This window comes from Bidens hawaiensis, unplaced genomic scaffold, assembly GCF_021521415.1.
Source record: "Bidens hawaiensis isolate Kalapana, Puna unplaced genomic scaffold, B.hawaiensis_p1.1 tig00003290_1, whole genome shotgun sequence".
Classification (NCBI taxonomy): Eukaryota; Viridiplantae; Streptophyta; class Magnoliopsida; order Asterales; family Asteraceae; genus Bidens; species Bidens hawaiensis.
In genome coordinates, this window is record NW_027491182.1 from 90,087 (window position 1) to 115,139 (window position 25,053).

The window sequence follows — 25,053 nt, forward strand, 5'->3', positions numbered from 1 at the left end:
CTAAATTAAATATATATGTATAATTCTTATAAACACGTATATATGTATATATAAATGTTATTTTTATACATATATGTACAATTAAGATAAATGATAATGTACATATGCGTATATTATGTAACTATAGATTAAATTATAATATACATATATGTATATTTTAGCAAAACCGTGAATCTTTTTTTATAAGACCGGCATGCTAGATAAACGTTTTGGTTTTCTTACTTTTTAAAATATTCATTTTTTTTTATAAATTAAGTTTTCAATTTCAAAAGGTTCTCTCCGGATCCTCACCCTAAATATATATATATATATATATATATATATATATATATATATATATATATATATATATATATATATTGAATGTATGTAAGTGTAAGTAGAGTTACAGACCCTTATAATATCTGTGAAAGTTAGAGTTACGAACCCTTATAATATCCATGAATGTTAGGGTTACAGACCCATATAATATATGTGAATGAGTAACTGCTAAAATGATAAGTATGGTAAGAAATATGCGGATTGTCACATCCCTCCGCCCCTATACCCCAGGAGGGGAGCCGCGAACATTGAGTGGTGGTATCGGTGTTTATTAAAATATTTTGCAGCGGAATATTTTATCAGGACCACAGTTAGGAAAATTGATCAGAGTTTATAAAAACACCATCGTTCTTATTTCACAAACTTGGATTAAAACCCATTTTTATACAAACATAAGTTTTATATGGTTAAATCCTAATTTAACAACAACAACAACAAACGTACCCAGTAAATCCCACAAATAGCATAAGCTATTGGTAGGGTCTGGGGAGGGTGTGATGTAGGCAGGCCTTACCTCTATCCATGAGGATAGAGAGGCTGCTTCCAAAAAGACCCTCGGCTCCAAAGCAAACAACATATAAACACACAAGTACAAAAAAAAAACTTATAGTGATAAAGTGGCACAATCAAATACCAACACATATGAAATCATAGAACCCAAATAGACATACCAACACAAGAACAAATATAAGCAAAAACTGCCTAAAATGAAGAGGATTCTAAGCCCATATGCTAAAACTAAGATACAAAAATAACCTCCTCTAAAAGTCCTGAACCTTAATTCTACGTCTCCATAAACACCTATCATGGACCATGTCCTCAGAGAGGTGTAACTCTAGCAAATCCTGCCTAATCCGCTCATCCCAAGTCAATTTGGGTCTACCTCTACTCCCCCTTCCTTCTACATTGAGGGTTTCCACTGCTCTAACTGGCGCTGTTTCTTGTCTTCTCTTCACATGCCCATACCATCTCAATCTCCCCTCCTTTATTTTTTCACATATACTAACAATTCCTAGTCGTTCCCTAAAAACCTCATTTCTTATTCGGTCCAACCTTGTATGCCCACACATCCACCTCAACATCCTCATCTCCGCCACCTCCATCTTACATGCTTGTGTTTTCTTGATGGACCAACAATCTGTTCCATATAACAAAGCCGGTCTAACAGCGATCCTATAAAATTTCCCTTTTAATTTAGTTGGGAACCTCCTATCACACAAAACCCCCGTAGCTGCTCTCCACCTACACCAACCCGCCTGAATGCGGTGTGTTACGTCATTATCTATCTCCCCATTTCTTTGTACATAGGATCCTAGGTATTTGAACTTAGTAGCTTGTGGAACCACTTGTCCTCCGATGGTGATCTGAGAGTCCCTGTCGTCTCTAGCCCCACTGAAATCACAATGTAGATACTCGGTTTTCGAGCGACTTTTCCTTAGTCCTTTATCCTCTAAAGCTGCACGCCATTCTTCTAACCTCACATTGAGGCTATGTTTAGTTTCATTAACTAGCACAATATCATCTGCAAAAAGCAAAACCGTAGAAATTGGGTACATATGACAAAAATACGGCGGAGACGGCCAGTCCGCTTATTAATATATTATTTGCACACTCATCTTCTTCATCACCTTCTTGAATTATTTTCTTTAACTATTTAACCAATTTCATCATCAAAAAAATGAATCTTTCGAACTGGGTTTCGATGATCTTGATCGTTTCCGTTCTTAAACCTCAAATCACAAATGGGGTTTCTGAGATTTCGCAGCAGTTTCTTGAATTGGCGAAGAAAGAAGAAGTGTTTGAGTGGATGGTGGGGATCAGGAGGAAGATACACGAGAATCCTGAGCTGGGTTTTGAAGAATACGAAACAAGTAAGCTTATCAGAGCTCAACTGGGGATTTCTTATAAGCACCCGGTTGCGGTTACCGGTGTTGTTGGGTTCATCGGCTCCGGGGAGCCTCCGTTCGTTGCTTTAAGGGCAGATATGGATGCTCTGCCGTTGCAGGTTTTCTGTTCTTTAATTAGGACATGCAAGAGTTAGGGTGGTAACGGGTCGATTAAAAAATGGGTTAATTTGGTTTAGCGGGTACGGGTAGTGTTGAAAGGGATTAAGTGCAAACGGGTTGGTTTAAAAAAATTGATTTTAGTTTTTGGAACCGGTTACGCGATCAGGGTGTCAGTTACTCTTGCTCTGATTCTGAATATTTATAAACTTTTTATTCTTCTTGAACGTTGACTTTTCAGAAATCTAAGAATTTAAAGTTACATGTACCATGACATGTTTAACATATCTATCACAGCTATGTCTTTTTTTTCTTTTTTCTAGACAAGGGTTCATGGTCCGGTTAGGTCGATGTTGGTCAAAATTCCTGCTTTATGAAAAGACAAACCAAACCGGCCGGTTTTGATGGTTTGGCGTTTTGAACCTTTTTTTTATTAGTTAAATCTCTAGCTTCTGCTAAAGTTTTAACAATGGTTATCGATGATAATACATATACATAAATGCATATCCTATAACTCTGAAAATGAAAGAAGATATATAAATAATAAAGGTTAAACAGTCTGTTCCAAATTTCAAACCAGACCAAACCGTCAAACCAGAACATGCCAACTTGCTTCACTTTCAAGGTCTTCGTAGGAATTAAACGATAATCAATAAACAGTAACACACAAACGTTAAAGAGATTTCACTTTGTTATTAGGGAAATATAGCTCAAAAACCGTATTACAAATTATCTCTTGTTTTCTTGTTCTTTAACCCTAACTCGGTTAAGATACATTTATATGAAAGACTAACAAACTATAACACCCATAACCCTAGCCCATCCAGCTAAGACATCTCGGGCCGGCCCACTTGGCCCACTCGGTAATTAGCCTTCATTCACCCTCCTAATTTCCGAGTTGGATTTTGGGAGGTCTTCAACATGTAGTAACTTGCACATCCTTTGAAACTTGAATCTTGCGAGTGCCTTTGTTAAAATGCCCGCCTTTTGCTCCTTTCCACTTACATGCTCAACTTCAACTTCATCTGCTTCAACACATTTTCGAATGAAGTGATATCGAGATTTGATGTGTTTCGTCCGACCATGAAACAAGGATTCTTCACGAGGGCAATCGCGGAGGTGTTGTCAACCTTCAACTTAATCTTTTGTAGCGGGTCACCGGCTATTTCACCCAATAATTTTTGGAGCCAAACTGCTTGACACGCGGCTGCAGAAGCTGCCATATATTCAGCTTCACACAAAGAAAGTTCTACGGTTGCTTGTTTTTGTGAACACCACGTGACGGGAGTCGAGCCGAAGTAGAAAACATGCCCGGTTGTACTCATCCACATTGTGACTACTATCACTATAACCAATCAATTTCTTTGACCCGTTTCGTTCAAACTTTAACCCAAAACTTAAAATTTTCTTCAAATACCTCAAAATGTGATTAATCGCCAAACCATGTGACTCTCTCAGACTTTGCATGTAGCGACTAACAACCCCGACCGAATATGACAAGTCAGGTCGCGTATGCAATAGGTATCTCAAACACCCGAAAATCTTCCGGTATCCCGTCGCATCAATCTCCACCTCGTTTTCGGCTTTACATCCGTAAGCCATGATCCATAGGTACGTGAGACGGGTAACATGTTTCCATTCCCGAATCCTTTAGAATTTTACGTGCGTACCCTTCTTGATTAATTTGTACCCCGTTATTGCTTTGTGAGACTTCAATACCGAGATAATACGTTAACTTCCCGAGATCCGACATCTCAAACTTGGTCGACATACCTTGATTGAAGTCGGTTATAATACAACGGCTTGTCCCGGTTACAAATAGATCGTCAACATAAACTGCCACAATTAGATGATGCTTTCCCTCAACCTTTCGGTACACCGACTGTTCTTTCACGCACCGAACAAACTTCATATTTTTCAAAATCTGATCGAGTTTACAGTTCCAAGCCCATGGTGCTTGCCTTAAACCGTACAAAGCTTTTGACAGTTTATATACCTTGTGTTCTTCCCCCTTCTTCTCGAATCCCTCCGGTTGAGCTATATAAACGGTTTCCTTTAACTCACCGTATAAAAACGTTGTTTTTACATCAAGATGATGAATCTCCCACCCATTCGATGCGGCCAATGCAATTAATAATTGAATAGTCTCGATTCGTGCGACTGGAGCAAAAACTTCTTCAAAGTCAATCCCGACTTGTTGCACATACCCCTTTGCAACTAACCGTGCTTTGTATTTATTAATAGTTCCATCGGCATTCTTCTTCACCTTGAAAACCCATTTTAAACCTATGGGTTTTATCCCATTCGGTTTCTCGATTAGGGTCCAAATATTATTTTTGTGGATGGAATCTATCTCGGCCTTCATCGCTTTAACCCACTCTTTTGAAACTTTAGCCTCTTGATAACAATTTGGTTCTTCGTTGATTGCTAAAAGTAACTGTTCACAATCAATATCAGCTTGTAAAACATAGTCATCAACGTATTACTGTTTCGAAACACGCGCTGTCTTCTCGGTTCTGGTATTACCTTTTCCTTCCTTTTTGACTCGGAACAAAACTCGGTTCGGTTCAGCCCGTTGCCACGACCTCTTCCCCTGCCTTGGTTATTTCGTCCTCGGCCTCGACCTCTTGACCCGTTTTCTCCCCGTCTTGAATAAGAGCTTTCACCATTTGAGAATAATAGGTTACCTTGTGTTTCCATAACTTCTTCCTTGATTCGTTCTTCATAGGCTTTCAACTTTCCTACGACATCTTCAAACCCGGTTTGTTCAAATCCAAAACTTGTTCTAACGAAGCAACAATTTGAATGTACTTAGAACGAGGAAGTGCCTTTAGAAACTTCTTTACCATCTTTGTCTCTTCAATCTCTTCTCCTAGGGCTGCAGATTTTGAGGCCAAACTTGATAACTTCCCGTCGAAGTCATCAATCGATTCTGAATCATGCATTTTCAGATTATCGAATTCTGTGGTTAGGGTTTGGAGACGAGCTTCTCTAACCCGATCAGCCCCCAAATGACGGCTTTTGATTGCACCCTACAGATCTTTTGCAGTTTCCTAACTACTTACTTGCATAACCAGATTTTCGGGTATTGACTGGAACAAAAGTGCTATTGCCAAGTCATTCTTCTCATCATCGGCTGAATCCGACCCAATCGTATCCCACACCTTGTGAACCCTCAAAACAATTTTCATTCTCATGGCCCATACGGTGTAATCTGTAGCAGTTAACATGGGACAGTGCATGGACGTAGATCCGGCTTCTTTCCCCTTCGGTACAGAATCCCCCATATCTTTCTTACGACGGCTATATGTAGAAAGTGCTGTAGTGGGATCTAGTACTTAAATGTAGTACCACTCGATTAAACACAACTCGTATAATCGAAACAGACAACAGTTTTAGATGTGAAATAACTCGATCATACCTGACTCGTTTAATCGCGAGTTCAGCAGCAGCAGCAGCTCGGTTTCTGGTTGAACGCGTGACGGCAGCAGCGGTGCACAGCAGCGATGGTGCACAACTGTGTTAAGTGGCGGCGGCTGTGAAACCCTAGGCGGCGGCTGGTGTTATCGTTCAGATTCCTTGAACCGGATCTGATACCAATTCAAGGTCTTCGTAGGAATTAAACGATAATCAATAAACAGTAACACACAAACGTTAAAGAGATTTCACTTTGTTATTAGGGAAATATAGCTCAAAAACCCTATTACAAACTATCTCTTGTTTTTTTGTTCTTTAACCCTAACTCCGTTAAGATACATTTATATGAAAGACTAACAAACCATAACACCCATAACCCTAACCCATCCAGCTAAGACATCTCGGGCCGGCCCACTCGGTAGTTAGCCTTCACACTTTAGAGGGTTCTGTTGTTTTCAAACAGCTTTTAAGTACTTGAACCGAAAGTTTACGTTAAAAACGGTAGACATATCAACAGCACGTGCACATGGATTGAAAAACTTGTCAAAATTGATGAATAATTGAATAAACGTTTAATTTTTGGTGATTAGGAAATGGTGGAATGGGAACATAAGAGTAAAGTAGATGGAAAGATGCATGCATGTGGTCATGATGGTCATGTCACCATGCTTCTTGGGGCTGCCAAGATTCTCAAAACCCATAGTCACCTTCTCAAGGTATGCTTATATATTTCATTTTTGGATATTGTATTTAATCAAAAGTTAGGCTTTTATTAAGTAATCTTTTTGAAGGAGCATTACTTAGGAAGGCGTTTGATCTCAATAGGAATCATTTTGGAGTGTTTGGAAAATATTCATCATAGTATTGATTAGTAATAATCAAATATGAATAATCAACCATTTAAATAGTTGGTCTTGGAACACTTATTATTAAGCTAAATGTGAAATTACCAAACCATTCCAAACTTAATTTGTTATTCATTTTATAAAGTATTAATTTGCTTAATATGAGTAATGCAACTATATATAACAATGATAACCAATATTCTTTAACAAAGTGATCAGGTAGTTGGATGAACTAAAACTACATTTACATTTTAGTTGACTTTCAACTCGTTTGAGATAAAACTATGTGCTACCGTTGGCAGGGGACTGTGGTGCTGGTTTTCCAACCAGCAGAGGAAGGCGGGTGGCGGTGCAAAAGTGATTGTGGACAGTGGATATCTTGAGAATGTGAAAGCCATATTTGGTTTACATGTTTCTCCTAGACGACCTTTCGGTCAAGTTTTCTCTCAGTCCGGTGTTGTATTGGCGGGAAGTGGTTTTTTTGAAGCAGTCATAACCGGAAAAGGTGGCCATGCTGCCATCCCTCAGCACTCGATCGACCCGATTTTAGCAGCCTCAAATGTTGTTGTCAGTTTACAACATCTTGTGTCAAGAGAAGCCGATCCTCTTGATTCTCAGGTAACTTTTTGTGGTTCAGGTCTTTTTACGTGTAATGGGTCAAGTAAAGAAAGTTTCTATAGATGAAACGTGTCAAATGGGTTGAACTGGTCAAACCACGAAAGTGGCCCGGATTGTCGTGGTGTGCATGAAACTGAAATAACTGCCATAGCTGGAGTAACTGTCGTAACCAAACCCAATCAGTTTGGTTTTTTGTTTTTCAAAAACCGATTTTTCGGTTCGTTTTATTATTTTGATACAAACCAAAAATCGAAACAACTGAACCGAACCGAACCGCAAAAAAAAAAAGCGAAAAAGACCACATATAAGAAATTAATAAATGAGTATAGCCCAAAAATTTTTGGTTTTCGGTTTGGTTTGAGCCTAAAACTGACCTACTAAAATCACTTTATCAAGAAGTTAGATTATTACTGTAAGAATATACTTTCTGTAATCATACTTAAAACATTATTTGGTTTTTTATTTTTATACAAAATCAGAGTGTGTTTCAGGGCATTTCAACCCGAACCGACATTTTGACTATTACAAAAACTACCCATTTTGTCTTCTATTGTTTTGAACCTCGTATAATGAATTAATGATAAACATATGACAGATTGTTTGTTTGTATGACACTTTCTCAGGTTGTTACAGTTGCCAAGTTTCAAGGTGGTGGTGCTTTTAATGTTATTCCGGATTCTGTCACCATTGGTGGAACCTTTAGAGCTTTCTCTAATAAAACTTTAATGCAACTCAAGCAACGAATAGAAGAGGTACAAATTTATTCACCGTTTGCCATTTTGCGGGTCGCATGAACCCATAAAATGACAACGGTGAATTGTTAATGACCGAATGTTACATGTTAAGTTAGGACCTTGAGTTATTTCACAGAACTAGATGTCACAAGATGCGAGGGTCGCATAAGCGGTTAAAACTTGGGTTCGGGATAAAACAGGCAGTTTTATAAGAGTCTCAATGTACTGGGTTGGCTGACTTGACCCGAATACATTTTTCTCTTTTTGTTTTATTGTTTAAAGATAAATATTACATTAGATATTGAATAATACAATTGAGGAGGTAAATAACTTTCAACTCATTCAGCAAGCTAATAATTTTAACTCATTTTATAAAAAAAGGCAATTTCAAAAAAATTGATATCAAGCATACCCTTTTAACATACTTGAAATTTCATATTTACCCATTTCATTAAATACAATTAATAATATGACCATCTAGCCTAGCTGAGCTTGAGCTTGAAATACTAATCATGAACTGAGATCAAGCTCTCGTTAGTTAAATGAGCTGAACGATTGTTAGTACTGATAGAAACACTTTTTTTTCGTTACAATTATGACAAAAATTATTTCTCCCTTAAACAGGTGATTGTAGGTCAAGCAACTGTACATAGATGTAATGCAACCGTAGAATTTGCTTCAAAAGATAAACCGTTCTTCCCGTCCACCATAAACGATGCAGGCTTGCATAAATTCTTCCAGAAAGTTGCAGGAAATGTTCTTGGTCCCAATAACGTAAAAGAAACGCCACCATCAATGGGAGCCGAGGAATTTTCATTTTACCAGGAGGTTATTCCTGGTTATTTCTATTCTATTGGAATGAAAAATGAAAAAAATGAAAACACTCACCCGGGGCATTCCCCGTTTTATCAACTTAATGAAGATGTTCTTCCTTATGGGGCTGCAATGCAAGCGTCTCTGGCTGTAACATATCTGCTCGAAAGTCAAGGTCAAGGCCAAAGTCCACATCCCGAGCGTAAGGACAAACTGTGAAGTGTTTATCAAGTGTGGTCATTGGTATATTGGTTCTGCTGACAAGGAGACTGTTTTAAAGTTGTAAACAGATAGTGTTGTTGATTAAAAAGATGTTTGGATTTGTGTTTTGTATTTGACTATTGCAAATTGGAGAATGAGAGCCAATTACTCAAATGTTTAAATATGTAAATATTTAATTAGGTTTATATTTATCTGAACAATTAACAATACACTTTTTTTTTAATTCAAATTTGACTGTTTAATCCTAAATAATTAAAGAAAAGTTCTGATAATAAGTTTTTAGCTTCTGAAATATCACTTTTGTTCAGGGACAAGACTTAAGCCATTTGCGAGTTGGTAAATATTGACTTGCTAAAAGCTAGATTTAAGACAAGCCTCAACAAGTTAAACCCTAAAATAGAGCTTATTTAGCGTACGATCTTGAGCCCGGGGTTCATATAAAACACAACAATTTTTATTTAATACAATAAATATATAATTTAATAACATATAAATTTATACATGTTATTATGACAAAAAAAAATTAATAATATATATTATTTTACATTTTTAAATATAAAATTATAAAGATTATAGATAAATAAAATTATCAATTTATTAATATATTATTAATGACTCAAGCCTAAAAAGTTTAGGCTTGAGTCATTAATAATATATTAATAAATTGATAATTTTTGCTTTATACATAGAGCTCAAAATAAGTCAAGTTTGAGATTGAGCTCTCTTAAGTTAAACAAGGCTAAATTGAGCTCGGCAATTTAAGTTAAACGACCCGAGCTTAAACAAGCTCGGAATCCTATCAACTCAAGAAACAGACAAGAAAGTGTTATGGATCTGCACAAGGGTTCTGCCATCTTTAAATTATAAACACAAGACATCTAAGCTTCATGAACAAAGGGTTTCATATAAATACAAACAATCATTTTGTATTATAGTTATACAACCGTCAAACTACATAAATAGGAACAACAAAATTATTATTCAGCCATAAGCTGGTCAATAATACCTAATAAGGTCCCATCTATTTCAAAATCATCAACTAATCTCAATTAAAATCCAAAAAAAATCTAAGGAATTTTGTAATAATGGTTCTAGAGCACTAGGAGCAAACTTCCTTGCAAAAAGAAAGCAAACCGAAGTTGGCTGGTTATTATAAATACACACTTGATCTTCGCGTATTTTCTTGAAAAAATTCTTTGAAATGTCATTCTTCCCAAACGTAGCCGGATGAGCACCGCCCCTTGACCAGTTAACATAAGTCAATGTCCTATTCGCCAGTAAACTTGGAGATTGAATAGTAAGCATAGTGGGAAAGTAATGCTCATCTACATAACACGCGGGCCTACAAAATCTTTCAAATTTAGGGTAAAATTTGGTGTCTTTAATGATGTCTACTGCAAGATTTCTGTTGGTTTCAAACCATTGAGACCCTTTTCTCCATTGACTTATGTTGACTTCTGGTAACATGTTGATGTCATACCGACCCCTGCCATATGGGCCGAGCTCATCAACAGCACCCATGAAGGAGAACCGTGATCTTGCAATGTAACGATAAATAATGCTGAAATTATGAAGCGGTATGCATGCTTCTGATAGAAGTACAAACCACTCGTTTGAAATGTCGAGTAATGCGTTGGCTAAAAGGCGTCTTTCTGCATCACACATACTCATTCTTCCCCATTCAACCATCTAAAAAAGTTAATATAAAAGTTAGTTTAAACTGTGTATATAAAAAATATAATAGAAATATAAAGAACATAAATGGCATTTGTAACTAGGATCATTATATAAGAAACCTATGGAGTATGGAGTACGAACTTTTAACTGAATTTGCACATAAGTCCTTTACTTTTGCATGACTACATCCTTTTAACTTTTAAAACTTAATGATTAAAGTCAGTTTAAATTCATTATGTAGAAACTATTCTCAAGTTATAAGAGAAATCAGGGGTAATTTTCACCCAAGTGAACAGAATTTGGGTTAATTTAGGCCTTTTGTTATCTTTTAGGTTCTTTCAGGCAAAACAGCATATTCAAACAAGGTCTAAAGAAGCCAAAATTTAAAATATTGCTCTAATTTTTGGTGGTGAAAAATGTGTTAAGTCAAGTTGTGTTGACATGTAATACACGTTTTAGCCTTTTTCTTTGAATCTGATAAATAATTAAAGTATCAAATATATGATTACAAGCATTATACCATTAAAGTCATAATCACATTTCATTTGATATAGCTTATGTGAGGCTGTAAGCACTTGATACATCTAACCCATAACATCAGTCCGACTCGATCTGACCCATGCCTATTTAATGGCCCATTTGATCCCAACCCAATTTGGCACGTTACACAACCCACTAATATTTGTCCTTTATACCGAAAGCTAAAGAATAAAATTATCAACTGCATAAGTAAAGCAAAAGCCCTGGTCAAATGTCATATATGAAAAAAGTCAATGAAGTCACCAAGGGTATGAAGCAACCACATATTGTCTAGTCAACGAGACAGTGGACTATAGACAATATTATGCAGGTGTGCATACAAAACACTATCATTTTACATGTCAAGTTCAATTCAGGAAACTTTTATAATGTAAATATAAACTTCACAACATATGTAAGTTAATTATTATTCTTTTTGGAATGCGTGGCTTCTTAAAACACTTCAATATATGATGGCGGTCGGAGGAATGCGAGAAAACACACATCTTAGCACAGTTATTTCACCAAATTTGAGAAAGCAGGTATAGCTAATATAATAAAATGTGCATTTTTAAGCGTTGATAGCAAATGATGTATACAAGTTGTCAGGCTGGATAGTCAATATTACCTTAAGCTGAGCTCAAAGATGAAATCTAACAATCCAAGGGTCTTAAGCTAATGACTTGAACTACACTCTATGACTCTAAACTAATTAGTTCTCCAATCTTCAATGAAACTTAAACATTAGCATTTGATAATTACATCGGGTCAATGGGTCACAAGTAACGCCCTGCTTGCGGTGCGCACATATAATGTATATATGTGTGAACCCTTGGGTGGGCAAAAGTAAAATTGCACTAATTTTTGACGTTATTTTACTAATCACGTGAAAATAACGTTAAAAGTGGCGGAAGGTTAATCAGGCATCATGTGGTGGCGTTGATAGCCGAAAGACAAGGGCACATGCACCAATCAGCCGGTGTCCCGATGATTGAGTGTTATGTGTCTTATGTCCAAGGCTTGATTCAAAACTACTATCGAGCCGGGGGTCTCACCGGAAGCAGCCTCTCTATCCCTATGGGATAGAGGTAAGGCTGTCTACATCTTACCCTCCTCAGACCCTACCATAGCATTGCTATTGGTGGGATATACTGAGTACGATGATGATGATGAATGGGTCACAAGTAGACAAATCATAACATTAGTGACTAGATGATCAACATCAAAATTAAAAGGTAACTTCCTAGGCATTCACTTGACTTTCATAGCAGAGACAAGAACTAAGAAACATAAGAATCAACAATATCCATAAAATCCTAAAGACAAACTTAAAGGAACAAAAATTAAAGCATACATATGATTCTGTACTAGCTTCAGTATAGCATACAAATATGACTCTGCACGGTTTATTTTGTCTTTTTATCAGACCAACTGTTCACTTTTAGTGCGCCATCTCGTGTGAAACTATACTCTAATGCTTTAAATAAACAGGCTAGCTTCAATTTAGCTGATTTAGCATCCATATTTCTAATAACACTAACTCAACCCATTCCTATTTTCGGTCTTCCTATCATAGTTTCATAATAACTCAACTAAATAATAAAGTCAAACCATTTTATAACAATCTCACAGCAGTAAATAAATAATCTCAAAAGCAACATAAAACATAAATCTTGCTAACCTGACCCGGAATTTGCCTCCCGTAAAACACCGAAGACGTCGAAAAGTTCGAAATATAACCCGGCAAAGAATGGACATAAATAGAATAAAGCCCTTCATTCCCTACAAAACACTTCTCCCACAATGGCGACATCGGCAACGGCCCTCTTGTCAAGAACATAAACTCAATTTTCGGCACTCGTTTAAACGGATACTCCTTAACTTGAGGAACAAATGAAGCTCTCCACAACAACTCAGTATCATTCATATTATGCATATAACTTAAAGGAGGCTTAATCACATTCCGCAAACTAACAGGTTCTTGAAAACAAGACTGTTGTATCCCAGAAACAATATTCTTAACACCTAGGTTCCGGTTCATGCGAATACTAATAACCGAAAGAACAATGCCTGCACCTAAAAGAACCAACATGGATCTAAGTAATCTTGAAGGCAAAACCCTAGATTGGTTTGGTCTAATTGGGTTAATAATTGGGTCTTTGCCTTCTTCCATTGTCACTAACCTTGATTGCATCTTTTAGGGCATTAAAATAAAACAAAAAACCACAGATTTGTTCTTTGAGGCAATTTCACAAACACCTTGTGTGCATCCTGAAATACCCAAAACCCAGATGGGGATGTGAGGCTAATTATGCAAGTAAGTGACTTTTTTATGTATCTTCCATGAATATGATGTTTTCTTGGTGAATTAAGAAGAAAAAGGAATGTTTTGAGTGGTGAATTTAAGGAGATTTTGTTGGGGAAGAGTGAGATTTAAAGAAGAGGAGTTTGGAGTGTGTTTGTTGTTTGTTGGGAGTGTGATTAATGCGAGTGTGTTGGTGAATGTGCACGAAGGCAGGACAGAAATCAAGAAACAACAAAAGAATGACAAATTTAATAAAGATTTTAACTTTAATGTTAGTTTGTCATATGTTTTGGACAGCTGTAGTTAAAAGAATCTTTTATATCATATTTCAGAAAAAATGTGACGAATTTTGATATTGGATATCACAAGCTACTCATAGAGTTATAGGTTATACTAAAAATAAAACTTTTTTTAATTGTAATTTGCATTTATGTGGTTTCTCATTTGAAAAATGAGCTGGTTGGGGCTCTATGATTTTGTGGTGGGATCATCGTGAGTTCATCCATGTATTTTACAGCCAAAAATAAATCCAAAATGATTTTTATGTCATTTTATGACATTTTAATTACGTCCCTGTTGTTTTTAAGCATGCAGCTTGTGTCCCGTTGTCTATATTTTCCTCCAAACTCAAAAACAACCAAATTGCAATGATAATTTATATTTTAACCATCTAATGTCGTCCATACTCATCCAAAAAACAAACATAACATAGGAAAATTATATTACAAAATTCAAATTATAATACAAAAATCATAATCATCCTTAATCTTTAGATAATGTTACTAAATTATATTATAAACATGCATGCCGATCATAAACTGTCACACCCTGACTTAGGGCCTAGGTTTGACATCCGTAGTTGGTACCTGTTTTGAAAATATATCAGAGTTGTGGGTTATTAGCGGAAGTCTTTGATTATAATAAAATATTAATTTATTTTGAAAATCTCTTGGATAATAAATATCCAAGTATTTTTGGTTTACAAACCTTTGTTTACAATATTATATTTATTTAAAACTGAGCCATCTCCATCTGCGAGCATCTAACTCCACGAATGACTCTTATGCCTTGCTATCTGTACTATGCTTGCTTTCCTGTAATGAGGGGAAAAATACGTCAGCGATATGCTGGTAAATCATTGACTCTGAAAACATTTGACTGACAAGGTAGTTTTGGAACAAACTTAGCAGAAACGTCTCTTATTTCTGGGAACTTGTGCCATTGCCATACACACACAATTATGGTTCTCCAAGAACTAATGCCCGTTGGAGAACTTTCGTTATGACTGTTTAGCCTGCGGCCACGTAACCTTAATTGAAAGACTAGATAGTTATGTTTGGATCCAGACACATGTGTACTCGGTATGAGTTGCTTTTATTATCTACCTTGTGACTTAGGGATCACGTAATCCCTTAAAATTTAGAGATCACGTAATCTCATTCAAACATTTAACTGACTGTTTAAGATAAACAACCCGTTTATCTTAATGACTGACTGAAAAAGGTTTAACGTATTCACCTGTGATTGTGATTGTCTTTTCTGAATGATGTGGGTGATCTCGTTTGAAAACCCTTGTGAATGAATGATGATTGATCTATAATAAAATAGGTTTGTATAAATACCCAGATCGTCTCTTGATCCAGCTACAGACCTTTAGTCTGATTTTGATAGCTTTAAACCTTGACTAATCATTTGTTTGAATAAAATATTTAGACCCGTAATCTTTTCATTTATTTACAAATCATGTGTTGAGTTTTTTCTTCATGAAGAAACATCTATTGATAGGTTTCTTCTTCAAGAATAAACATTGAATAACTATAACCCTGATATGTAAAATCTTACATTTCTTAGTCGTGAAGAAAACTATATCTCTTGTATATAAAATGTTTCTTAATTGTGAAGAAACTATTTCTGACAATATCCTTTTGTATGTAAAAACCTATGTTTCTTAATTATGAAGAAACAGTATTTTAGCTATAACCTTTACATGTATAAAGCTTTTGTAAATATACTTATGATCAAGGTTTGGGCTATACCCCTGAATATGGTCTAAGCCATATAATATAATATATAAAATAATATTTAGGCAGAACCCCTACCTTAAGTAGTTTGTCGAGATTAAGAACTAAGAGAATCAACAACTCGTCGGTTAGTGCTTCGCTTAATATGGTAGCAGGTTATTGACAGCGTCTCAGAATCTCGTTTCGTTGCGAAAACAAGCCCTCGGAACGTCGGGAGAATCTTGGCACATATTTCTAGGTTAACTATGTGAGAATGAGAGTGAAATGGGATGAATGGGGTTCAAACCCATAGCTACCCTTCTATAGGGGAATTTTGATCACCATCGCGTAGCGCGATGGTCCTCGATGGCGACCGTCGCGTAGCGCGACGCCGCAAATTTTAAAATCTTGCCATGTGTTGCCACGTGGATTTGGTTACTTAATGGGTCATCGCGTAGCGCGATGCCCACCTGATATTGGACAATCGCGTAGCGCGACGCCCCCTTTTTCTGATTTCTTTAGGAACTGCATCGCGTAGCGCGATGAATGATACCTTCTACTCATTACGTAGCGCGATGGGTCTTGGAAAACCAAAATTTTTATTTTACACCCCTCAAATTTCAGAAATTTCATTTTTAGCCCAAACTTGAATAGTGTATTCCCGAGATGTTACATAAACAGTGAAACTGATCAAGGAAAAAACAATGATTAAGAAAATCCTTAATCAACGAAAACACAATTGATCCTAAAAAAAATCAATTCTACTGTTAGACATAATTAGGCATTAATACTGTACATAAGATTGTCACCACCTACTCGATCAGTCCCCGTTCCCATCGGATGAACGGTAGGTTCGACCAAAACCTCAACACCAGCTGCTATGCAACCAAAAGTGGGTAGAGGTGGCGGGAACCCGAAGTCCTGCTACACATGAAATTACATTTATCAAAGAGTTATTAACTAAACTAATCAAGCCGAACCTTATTAACTAAACTAATCAAGCCGGAATGAATTATATTTTACCTATAATGGACTCCGTTTCGACGGTGGCAGTGATGGTTAACAACATTTTGTGGTTGAAGAGATCGCGACCTGGACTAGTGATGGGATCGACGAAACAAGGTCTGAGCGGTGATGAGGTGGAGTGGTGACGGCGGCTGTCACACCTAGCTCCATAGGCCTAGGCGTGTGATCAATATTGGTACATGTTTTGTAAATATTTCATAGTATAGATTGCCAAACGGAAGCATTTACTTTAAATAATATTATATTCAAAATGTCGGGAATTAAATACCCAATAGTTGGTACAAAAAGTGATTAACATGAAAAGCAATAATTTACATCTTTTAACATTAAAATATATCTGAACCATCAGATCGTCTAATGGCTATCATCGCCATCGTTAACTTCTATTCCTCATTTCCTGTAAAACACTTTATAAAATACGTCAGCAACATATTCCGGTGAACACGTTGACACTAAAACATTTTATATATTTAATTATTCCCTACGGGTATCTTGTGACCCGGCCCGTCATGGAAACAAAATAATCAAATTCTGAAATTCTGAATCACTATTATAAACTCAAGCTCAAGTCAAAACTGCTCAGCTAACATCACATCGCTCGAGTACTTAGCAACTACCAATATACACAAGACCATTCCCCACTTAGGTATAACTTGGACCTTGCCCGCCATGGTGGAGAAACAACCAAGAGTGGCGTAGTGTGCCCACTGACTAACCACATATGTAAGGATCCAGACAAACGTATACCCTAGCATGAGGGCCAACGACTACCTTTGTTTATAAAGTTTTGGGATCCATAATCCCATGCAAACTTTGTTCATATGACTTGTTTAAAGAGTCATAAAAGTTTAAGCGTATTGACCTTTGTTTATGATGATCAGTACAATACTAATTTCTGCTTGTGCGTTACCTCGGACCTATAGTTCGATAATAACCTTTTGTAAGTAACTGGATCAATGATCTAGCTTCAGACCTTTAGTCTGTTTCGCATAACTTTAACCTTGATAAATCATTTGTTTGTATAAAACAACCGGACCTTTAGTCCCTTTGTTTATTTGCCAATTATGTGCTGCGTTTCTTCTTCACTAAGAAACGTCTATGCTAGCTTAATTCTTCAAGAAAAAAACGTCAGTTTGACTATACCCATCTTGTGTTTACATGCAATTTGATCTAGGTTTGGGATATACCCTCGACTAGTGTCTAAGCCACAATAATATAATACTTAAGCAAAACCCCTACCTTATATCGGTACTTGGAGTTGAAAGCCTTATGTTTAGATGGAGTAGCAGTTGTATTATTTGAAGAGGCTTTGGGTGGAGTGTTAGAGTGATAGACTGGAGCAGTGGATTGGTTCAATGTGGATCTGAACATAGCAAACGCATCTTGAGCTGAAAAAACATTGTTGGTGGATGAATCTAAACCAACAGTGCTGTAGAAGCTAGCATGATTGATAGAACGCTGATTGTCATTCATTTCACAAGAGTTGATCACAGCCTTCAACTCACTTATTGTCAACCTAGCCAGATCTTTAGTCTTTTTAATCATAGCATCATTCATATCCCAGCTTTGAGGGAGTGAGTTTAGGAGTTTCTTGTTGACTTCTAAAGAGTCAACTTAATTTTTGCAGATCTCACTCGAGTCACAAGCTTGGTGAATCTTTGGATTTGAGCATGAAGTGATTCACCTAGGATGTGGTTAAACATGTTGAACTCCTAAAGCAGCAGATCCCTCTTACTTTGCTGTTTGTCTTCATTGCCCTCAAACACATCAATGAGAGCCTCCCACAAAGCCTTGGTTGACTTAATTTCTCTAATTCCTAGAGCAATGTCAGGGGCCACAACCAGAGTAAGTGTAGATAAGGCCTTCTCATCATCATCAACCCTATCAAAGTCAGCATCTGTGAACAATTCAACTGGTTTAGGAGCCATAGTCTTATCTTCGTCATCCAACTCATAAGTAATAATGGTTGGACCCTTGAGAATGCTTCTCCAAGCCTTGGAGTCATTCTCATGTACTTCTCAAATCGAAACTTCCATTCATCATAACCCTCAACATTTAACAAATGTGGAATGCGAGTTGTGGTTCCCATCACGGAGTCAAGCTCCTGATAGATATTAGTGGAAACATTGTTATCCTTTTACTCCATTTTAGCAGAATACTCAAACTGAAACCGAGAACCAAACTACAACCGAAAATTTTTTAGTGAGCTGAAAACTTTCACTATTACCTAAAACCCCTCTTAACTGAGAACCTTGTTAGAGAACCCATTTAATCGAGAACCTTGCACCGAGAACCCTTTTAACCGAGAACCTTGCATCAAGAACTCTTTTAACCGAGAACCCTTTTAACTGAGAACCTTGTGCCGAGAACACTTTGCCTGGGAGAAGAAACAAAATCTCGATAAACCAAGGATTTTGATATCTTTTGAATTTCAAACAAAATTTGGCTAAATCTTATCCCAAATTAACAACCAACTAGATCCGATGAACACGAATGAGATGTTCTTCGTGTTCTTCCATTTTCAACTGCTTCCAACGATCGAACAACCAAAACACAGCCAAAAACCACAAAAATCTTCAGAAATCCAAGCACCCCGAAAAGTCTAAAAACACCAGTTTCTTGAATCTTTGATATCACAACTGAGCCACGAGAGATTCTTTAAGCTCTGATACCAATTGTAAGTCCCGAGAAAGGTTCTTTCCGTGTGATATCAATAAACTCGTGATTGAGGGGATCCAAACACGTGGTGACTCAAGAACAAGATGTAAGGAGACAAGAACATAAGATTCAAAGCACACGTTTATTATAAGCGTCGGGTACTTAATCCCGTAAACACACAAACCGGTTACAATACTTGAGAGAATTCTTGAGTGTCTAACCTAAATAATGATAAATAAAACGTTTATATAGGTTATACAAGCCACAATCGGCTAAGTCCGTTCTAACCCCAAAGCCCCAAAAGCCCCCCGAAATCGTAAACCAAACACATAAACAATAAATATATCCCAACACATATCGCTCAGAGTTTCAAATTAAGTAAGGACATGGATTCACTTTGACATGTTTTTTCTGCTTGTAGATAGTGCTTCAGATCCATCACCACATCGTTCATGGTTGGCCTTTTTTTGGATTTAGGGGAAACACAAGCAAATGCAGTTTCTACTACCTTCACGGCAGTATTGATGTCAAAACGTCCATCTAATCTAGAGTCAATTATAGTTTCAACATGTCCTGCTTCAACCTGTGACTTAACCCAATGAACTATGTTAACGCCCTCTGATAGTACTCTTCGGCTTGTAATTAACTCTAGGAGGAGTACTCCAAAGCTATACACATCACTTTTCTCTGTCAACCTGCCAGTTGTGTGATACCTGCATTTTTCATTTCAACCAGAAGTTATAAGCTCCTATTACTAAGTTACTCTTTCAATTAACTTTAAATGTGAAAAACATTGACGAGAAAAACTCACTCAGGGTCAAGGTACCCAAGAGTGCCAGCCACTTTTAATGATGTTATATGAGTGGCATCGTCAGTAGCAAAAGCTCTAGACAGCCCAAAATCAGCCAGTTTTGCGTCGAAGCCTTCATTCAACAACACGTTTGAAGGCTTCACATCTCTATGGACTATTGGTGGCCGGCAACCATGATGCAGGTACGCTAGCCCTATAAAACAGATTCATGCATGCTAAATTTATTATAGCAATTGATACTTCAAAACCCAATAGTACAAGCCTGTATTAAGTAGCCTAATTACTAACCTTCTGCAACATCACATCCAATTTGTGACCTTCTTTCCCAGCTCAAGACAGTTGGACTGCCATCTGATCAATTAAATGAAATGTACACTAGAATCTCGACGATATGACATGTAATGCTTTTAAACAGATAAATATGTACTTAATTATGGAAGGCACAGTAACTACACCCAATTACCAAATAGATGCTTTCCTAAGCTCCCATTAGCCATAAATTCATATATGATTCCCTTGTGGTTGTTGTCATCGCAGTACCCAACAAGTGAAGTAATGTTTGGATGATGATTTTTCATGAGAAACTTGACCTGTTGAAAGAAATTTCTTAGCCTTCCATGTTGCGAAAGAATTAGCTAATTGAAATTGCACCATCCTAGAAGACAATTTTCTCAGTTAATTACCTCAGCTTGAAATTCCCTGTAACCTTGCGATGATGATCCGGAAAGCATCTTCACAGCAACTTGGTCATCCCCAACATATCCATGGAACACCCTTCCAAATCCTCCTCTTCCAATTTCATTCTGGAAGTTGTTAGTAATGCCAACCAACTCAGAATATGAAAACTGTTGTTTTGTGGGTGTAATAACCTCCTCCGTTTTTATCAAAGCTGCATTATATTCAGTTATTCAAATTTAACAACTACTTCTCCGTTTACGATACGAATTGAAGAGATATAAATCTATTGGATGAAATGTTTACAAGTTTAACAATAATGCAAACCTTTTCTTTTATGTTGTTTAACTATGAATACGACGATGGACAATACCACGATGCATCCAATAATTGGTGCTAAAATAACAACCATTATGTGCATCCAAGAACTTTTGTGAGTTTTATCTTCACAGCTGCTTTCTTCAATACTATTTATGCAAAAAAAAAAAAGGTGAATAATGATTTGATTTGCTTTATGTTCTAAAGTAAAAAAAAAATCAAACCTCAACCATATCGACCCTTTGTTTGATTTTGTTATAAGTTCTGCTGGAAGTGGTCGCGTGAAGTTGTTTCCGGTTAAGTTGCTACAAGGAAGACCATATAAGATTGTTATGCATCATGTAAATAATATTTTTGATCCTAAACTATAAACCGCTGGTGACTTACACAATCCTCAAGTTGGCGAGTCGAGCAAGAAAGTTTGGCACATTTCCTGTCAAGTTATTGTTGGACAAGTCCCTTAAAAAGAAATAAAGAGAAATAAGCAGATTGTGCAAGTGAGTTTAATACGTTAAATACTCCAAGTATATATATGAAAGAAGTTACAATGATTCTATCATTGTGAGATTAGCCAAGGCAGTAGCTATCTCTCCACTCAGTCCCCTAGAGGAGAGGTTCCTGTATCAAATTAACATATTATTGTCAATTGTTTTAGATTGAAACAATATATTATTCAGTGGTGGTTTTGAAGTGGAATACATACAGGGATATGATTCTAGCTGCCCTCGGAAAACTATAGTCGCAGTTAAGACCAACCCAAACAAATTCCTTTGGAACACATGGATCTCCTTGCCAGTTTATTTTTTTTAACCCATAAGCTGACTTGGTACTCCAAATTGCAGTAGCTAATTTTAACAATAAATTAAGGAAAGAGATGTGAGAAGACTGTGATAATAGCATCAATTCTCGTAACATATTACAACAAAAAACATATTAGCTACTAGTAGAGAATATATATTTACCATCTTGGTCATCTGTTTGGTATTGCTGGAGCTGCTTCAAAGTGTAAATCTCTAATGCATTTAAGATTGGAGGGAGGGTTGAGTTTAAGGTTCTATTTAGTATAAGCCTATTAGCAATTGGTGAATTGGAAGATACATAAGTTTTTATGGTGGTTATGTTAGTTGAGGGAGAAACTGTTCCAATCCATCTGTCATTATTGTATATACTGAATTCTCTCTTCTGATTGCTTTCTAGTATTTCAACTTCAGCAAGGTGTATGTAGACCATAAAATCAACGCTGGTCGTTTCAGACCATTGATAGTTATAGTATATATATGTAGAGTTTACTGGTGTAATGGCAGTGCTCATGACCTTTAATGGTACTTGTTCTTCACTAAAAGGTTTCAAAGAAACTGTACGAGGGGTCTGTATTGATCTATAGAGGGCCTGTTTATCTGGTTGTAACCATAATCTATCATACTTGTCATCTTCATACCTGTTTCAGAAAAACAAAAAAGAATTACTATTGAAGCAGGGGCGTAAAAGGAGTTGTGTTGAAAATATATTGTTCTTATATGTTTGTGTGTATTTTGCATGTGGACCTACTTGTTGATTAATGGGAGTTTATTGGGCTCAAGTGCAAGAAGTGGACGCTTAAGGATCGTCTACTGGAGCTTCTTGGGGTAAAGTTGTTACTGATTTGGATATGACTAATAACTTAATAAGGTTTAAAGCCTGGAATGTTCAAGGAGTGGACTCTAGAGATTTAAATCTCTTGTTCATATATTTTCTGAACGAAGTCTTATATTAGATTGTCACAATGATAAACTGAATTCATTATGTGTTTGTTCGAGCTTTTTGTGGTGTATTCGTTGATCTTGTTTCAGTTCTTTGTTTTGGTAATCATTCTTGATTTGGGATCATAGAGTTGAGATTCTCTATTTGTGACAAGTTCAAATACTAATAAGTAATAACTCAAGAAATATAAATGCTTACCTGACAATTTCACTTGTACCGAAATCAACGCGATGCAAGCGGACTAATGACAATGGGGATCCATCTTTATACATTGTGGCATCCAAAAGCCTCAGCTCTAATGATGTAATGAAAGGATCTCCCTGACCTGTGTTAACGAGGCAAACATATATGTAATCTGATGAGGCGAGGTGTATCATCTCTTGGAAGATATATTTGGCTGGGTCTAAAATATCAATCGTCGCCCAAAAATCTGCTCCAATATAAAGATCAAATTGTGGGGGTTGACCTCTAGAGTCACCGTAATAGAACTTCGCCCTTATCAAATACCTATTATTCTTCCCTTTTGGGAGTTTGAGAGTGTAGCAGTTACGTTTATTTTCGGGAAAGCTTCTAAGAGTGTTGTACACACGTTCGGACCAGTTAAAAATGTCATGTCTGACACCAGCATCTATGAAGCCATCGTCTGAAACATAATTTATGCCTGTGGCGTTTTCTGTGTAGCTTGACCCTTGCGGACTTCCACAATCTATGCTAATGAAGCCTGCTAAAGAGAAAGGTTGAGAAATGATAGCAACATTCAATACATGATAAATAAGTGATTCTTATATAGTACGTACCTGATTGATCATCTTGAGCATAAACCATGGCGGGTACATGAAGAAGTAGAATAGAGAAGAAAATTATCAACACTTTCATTTCTACTGAAAGTGCCATCTGTGAGCGTATGCTTCTCCTTCACGTTCCTTCCCTCCACTGCTACATATAGCAAGGCTTGACCTTGCTTGCTTTTAGTCAAATATTCAACATGTTCCTAGAAAAATAAAATTTCTATCTTGTTAACCAAAATGATTATTATATTATAATAGGTAGAACGTTACAATAAAATAATCGCTTATTGTACATTACTTACGCGAATAATGTTCAATGTATATACAAATTACGCTCAAGGCTAAAATCTAATTACGCTCAAATACAGATTTGTTTTTCATAATTACACTAAAATCCATAATTATGCTAAAAAAAGTTTTTCATTAAAAACAAGTCAAAAATTGATAGATTGATGATCTAGATCGGTTTGTTCGGATGAACCGATGATAAATTAGATATTGCTTGATTATTTCAAGATCATGTGATCTGATTTCATTGATCAATTTCATAGATATAGATTGTCTTGTATGGAATGTATGATAAAGCATTATTACATTAGATCTTTTATTATATTCTAATTAATACGATCACAACATTAAGAAAATCCGGCAAACATTAAACGACCTGTTTTAATCTTGTGAACTAAAAACATATATGAGATCGCTACAAGACATGTGAGAATTAATGGTGACACTAATAATGTCACTGCTAATGCCCACGATTCATGTGTGGCTTAATCTAACCGTTGATAAGGGCATAAATTGGAGTATGGATGAGTGGGTACCGGTATTGAAGCCAAAGTTCAGGAAATGCCGGTACCTTAACAGTACCAAAAACTCAAAACCTGGTACCAAATCGGTACTAGTACGCGTTTTGATCATCCCTAAATTGGAGAGCTAGATTTTGTTCGTACTTAGGGAATTAGGGGCGATATTTCCCTCCAATATTGACGAGGTCAATCAATATTTTCCCCTAAACACCAATGGCTTCTCTCTCTCGACTATTCTTTCTTTTGATTGAAGACAACACCGCATGTGACATTTGTCAATTTTTAAACCCGAAACTCGACCCGTTTAAAATTTCTAGATTATTATGAAAGCCATTGATTTCATTTACGTAACTATATTGTGCTTTCTGCAATTTAATAAAGTTAATTTCTATTTATATAATTATATTATTATTATTTAGAAAAAAATAGCAAAAGTGACGAGCCACATTTCTTTATTATTATTATTTACTCAAACTTATTCTTTAAGATTTACTATAAATTATTCAAAATATCTTAAGTTTTTCTTCAAGTTAGGGTTTTTAACCTAATTAACAAGTGAAAACATTTTTACATTAAATCTTATAAATATCTTAAGTTTTTTTTTTTTTTTTTTTTTTTTTACGAATTGATCCTCCTTTTGGTGTTCTTCAAGTAATGACCAAGAAAGGTCAAACCCAGCCTTAAATCTTCATCTTCCAGGGTAATTTGTATTTGTTTTCAATTTCTTATCACGCTTGAATCGAAACACCTCAAT

The 25,053-nt window shown here is 36.3% G+C and overlaps 2 protein-coding genes and 1 pseudogene across 3 annotated transcripts; 1 reads left to right on the forward strand and 2 right to left on the reverse strand.

The window, feature by feature from the left end:
* Positions 1-1,995: 1,995 nt before the first annotated feature.
* Positions 1,996-9,037, forward strand: LOC143623104 (IAA-amino acid hydrolase ILR1-like 4; annotated as a pseudogene). The gene is made up of 5 exons (XR_013151833.1): positions 1,996-2,326; positions 6,332-6,457; positions 6,889-7,204; positions 7,828-7,956; positions 8,563-9,037. The product of XR_013151833.1 is annotated as an IAA-amino acid hydrolase ILR1-like 4 (transcript).
* A 934-nt stretch (positions 9,038-9,971) lies between these two features.
* On the reverse strand, positions 9,972-13,446 carry LOC143623105 (glycosyltransferase BC10-like). The gene is made up of 2 exons (XM_077094085.1): positions 12,851-13,446; positions 9,972-10,662 (listed from the first exon to the last, which is right to left on the reverse strand). The coding sequence occupies exons 1-2, from the start codon at positions 13,361-13,363 to the stop codon at positions 10,009-10,011; spliced, it is 1,167 nt and encodes a 388-aa protein (XP_076950200.1). The 5' UTR covers positions 13,364-13,446; the 3' UTR covers positions 9,972-10,008.
* A 6,073-nt stretch (positions 13,447-19,519) lies between these two features.
* Positions 19,520-23,650, reverse strand: LOC143623100 (putative leucine-rich repeat receptor-like protein kinase At2g19210). Its single transcript, XM_077094080.1, has 13 exons — positions 23,500-23,650; positions 22,901-23,423; positions 21,925-22,400; positions 21,666-21,807; positions 21,509-21,580; positions 21,350-21,421; positions 21,187-21,267; positions 20,972-21,111; positions 20,653-20,858; positions 20,433-20,559; positions 20,258-20,320; positions 19,970-20,162; positions 19,520-19,871 (listed from the first exon to the last, which is right to left on the reverse strand). Exons 1-13 carry the CDS (start codon positions 23,594-23,596, stop codon positions 19,520-19,522), a joined length of 2,544 nt encoding a protein of 847 aa, XP_076950195.1. The 5' UTR covers positions 23,597-23,650.
* Between the last annotated feature and the right edge of the window lie 1,403 nt (positions 23,651-25,053).

What these genes read in the sequence shown, in the direction of transcription:
- LOC143623105 (XM_077094085.1), bottom strand. Translation starts at nt 13,363, where the DNA reads ATGCAATCAAGGTTAGTGACAATGGAAGAAGGCAAAGACCCAATTATT. An exon ending in GGAGGCAAATTCCGGGTCAG is followed by an intron (nt 10,663 to 12,850) that starts GTTAGCAAGATT and finishes TAACTTTTTTAG; the next exon opens with ATGGTTGAATGGGGAAGAAT.
- LOC143623100 (XM_077094080.1), bottom strand. Translation starts at nt 23,596, where the DNA reads ATGGCACTTTCAGTAGAAATGAAAGTGTTGATAATTTTCTTCTCTATT. An exon ending in AAAGGGTCGATATGGTTGAG is followed by an intron (nt 21,112 to 21,186) that starts GTTTGATTTTTT and finishes TTGCATAAATAG; the next exon opens with TATTGAAGAAAGCAGCTGTG. An exon ending in CTTGGGTACCTTGACCCTGA is followed by an intron (nt 19,872 to 19,969) that starts GTGAGTTTTTCT and finishes TGAAAAATGCAG; the next exon opens with GTATCACACAACTGGCAGGT.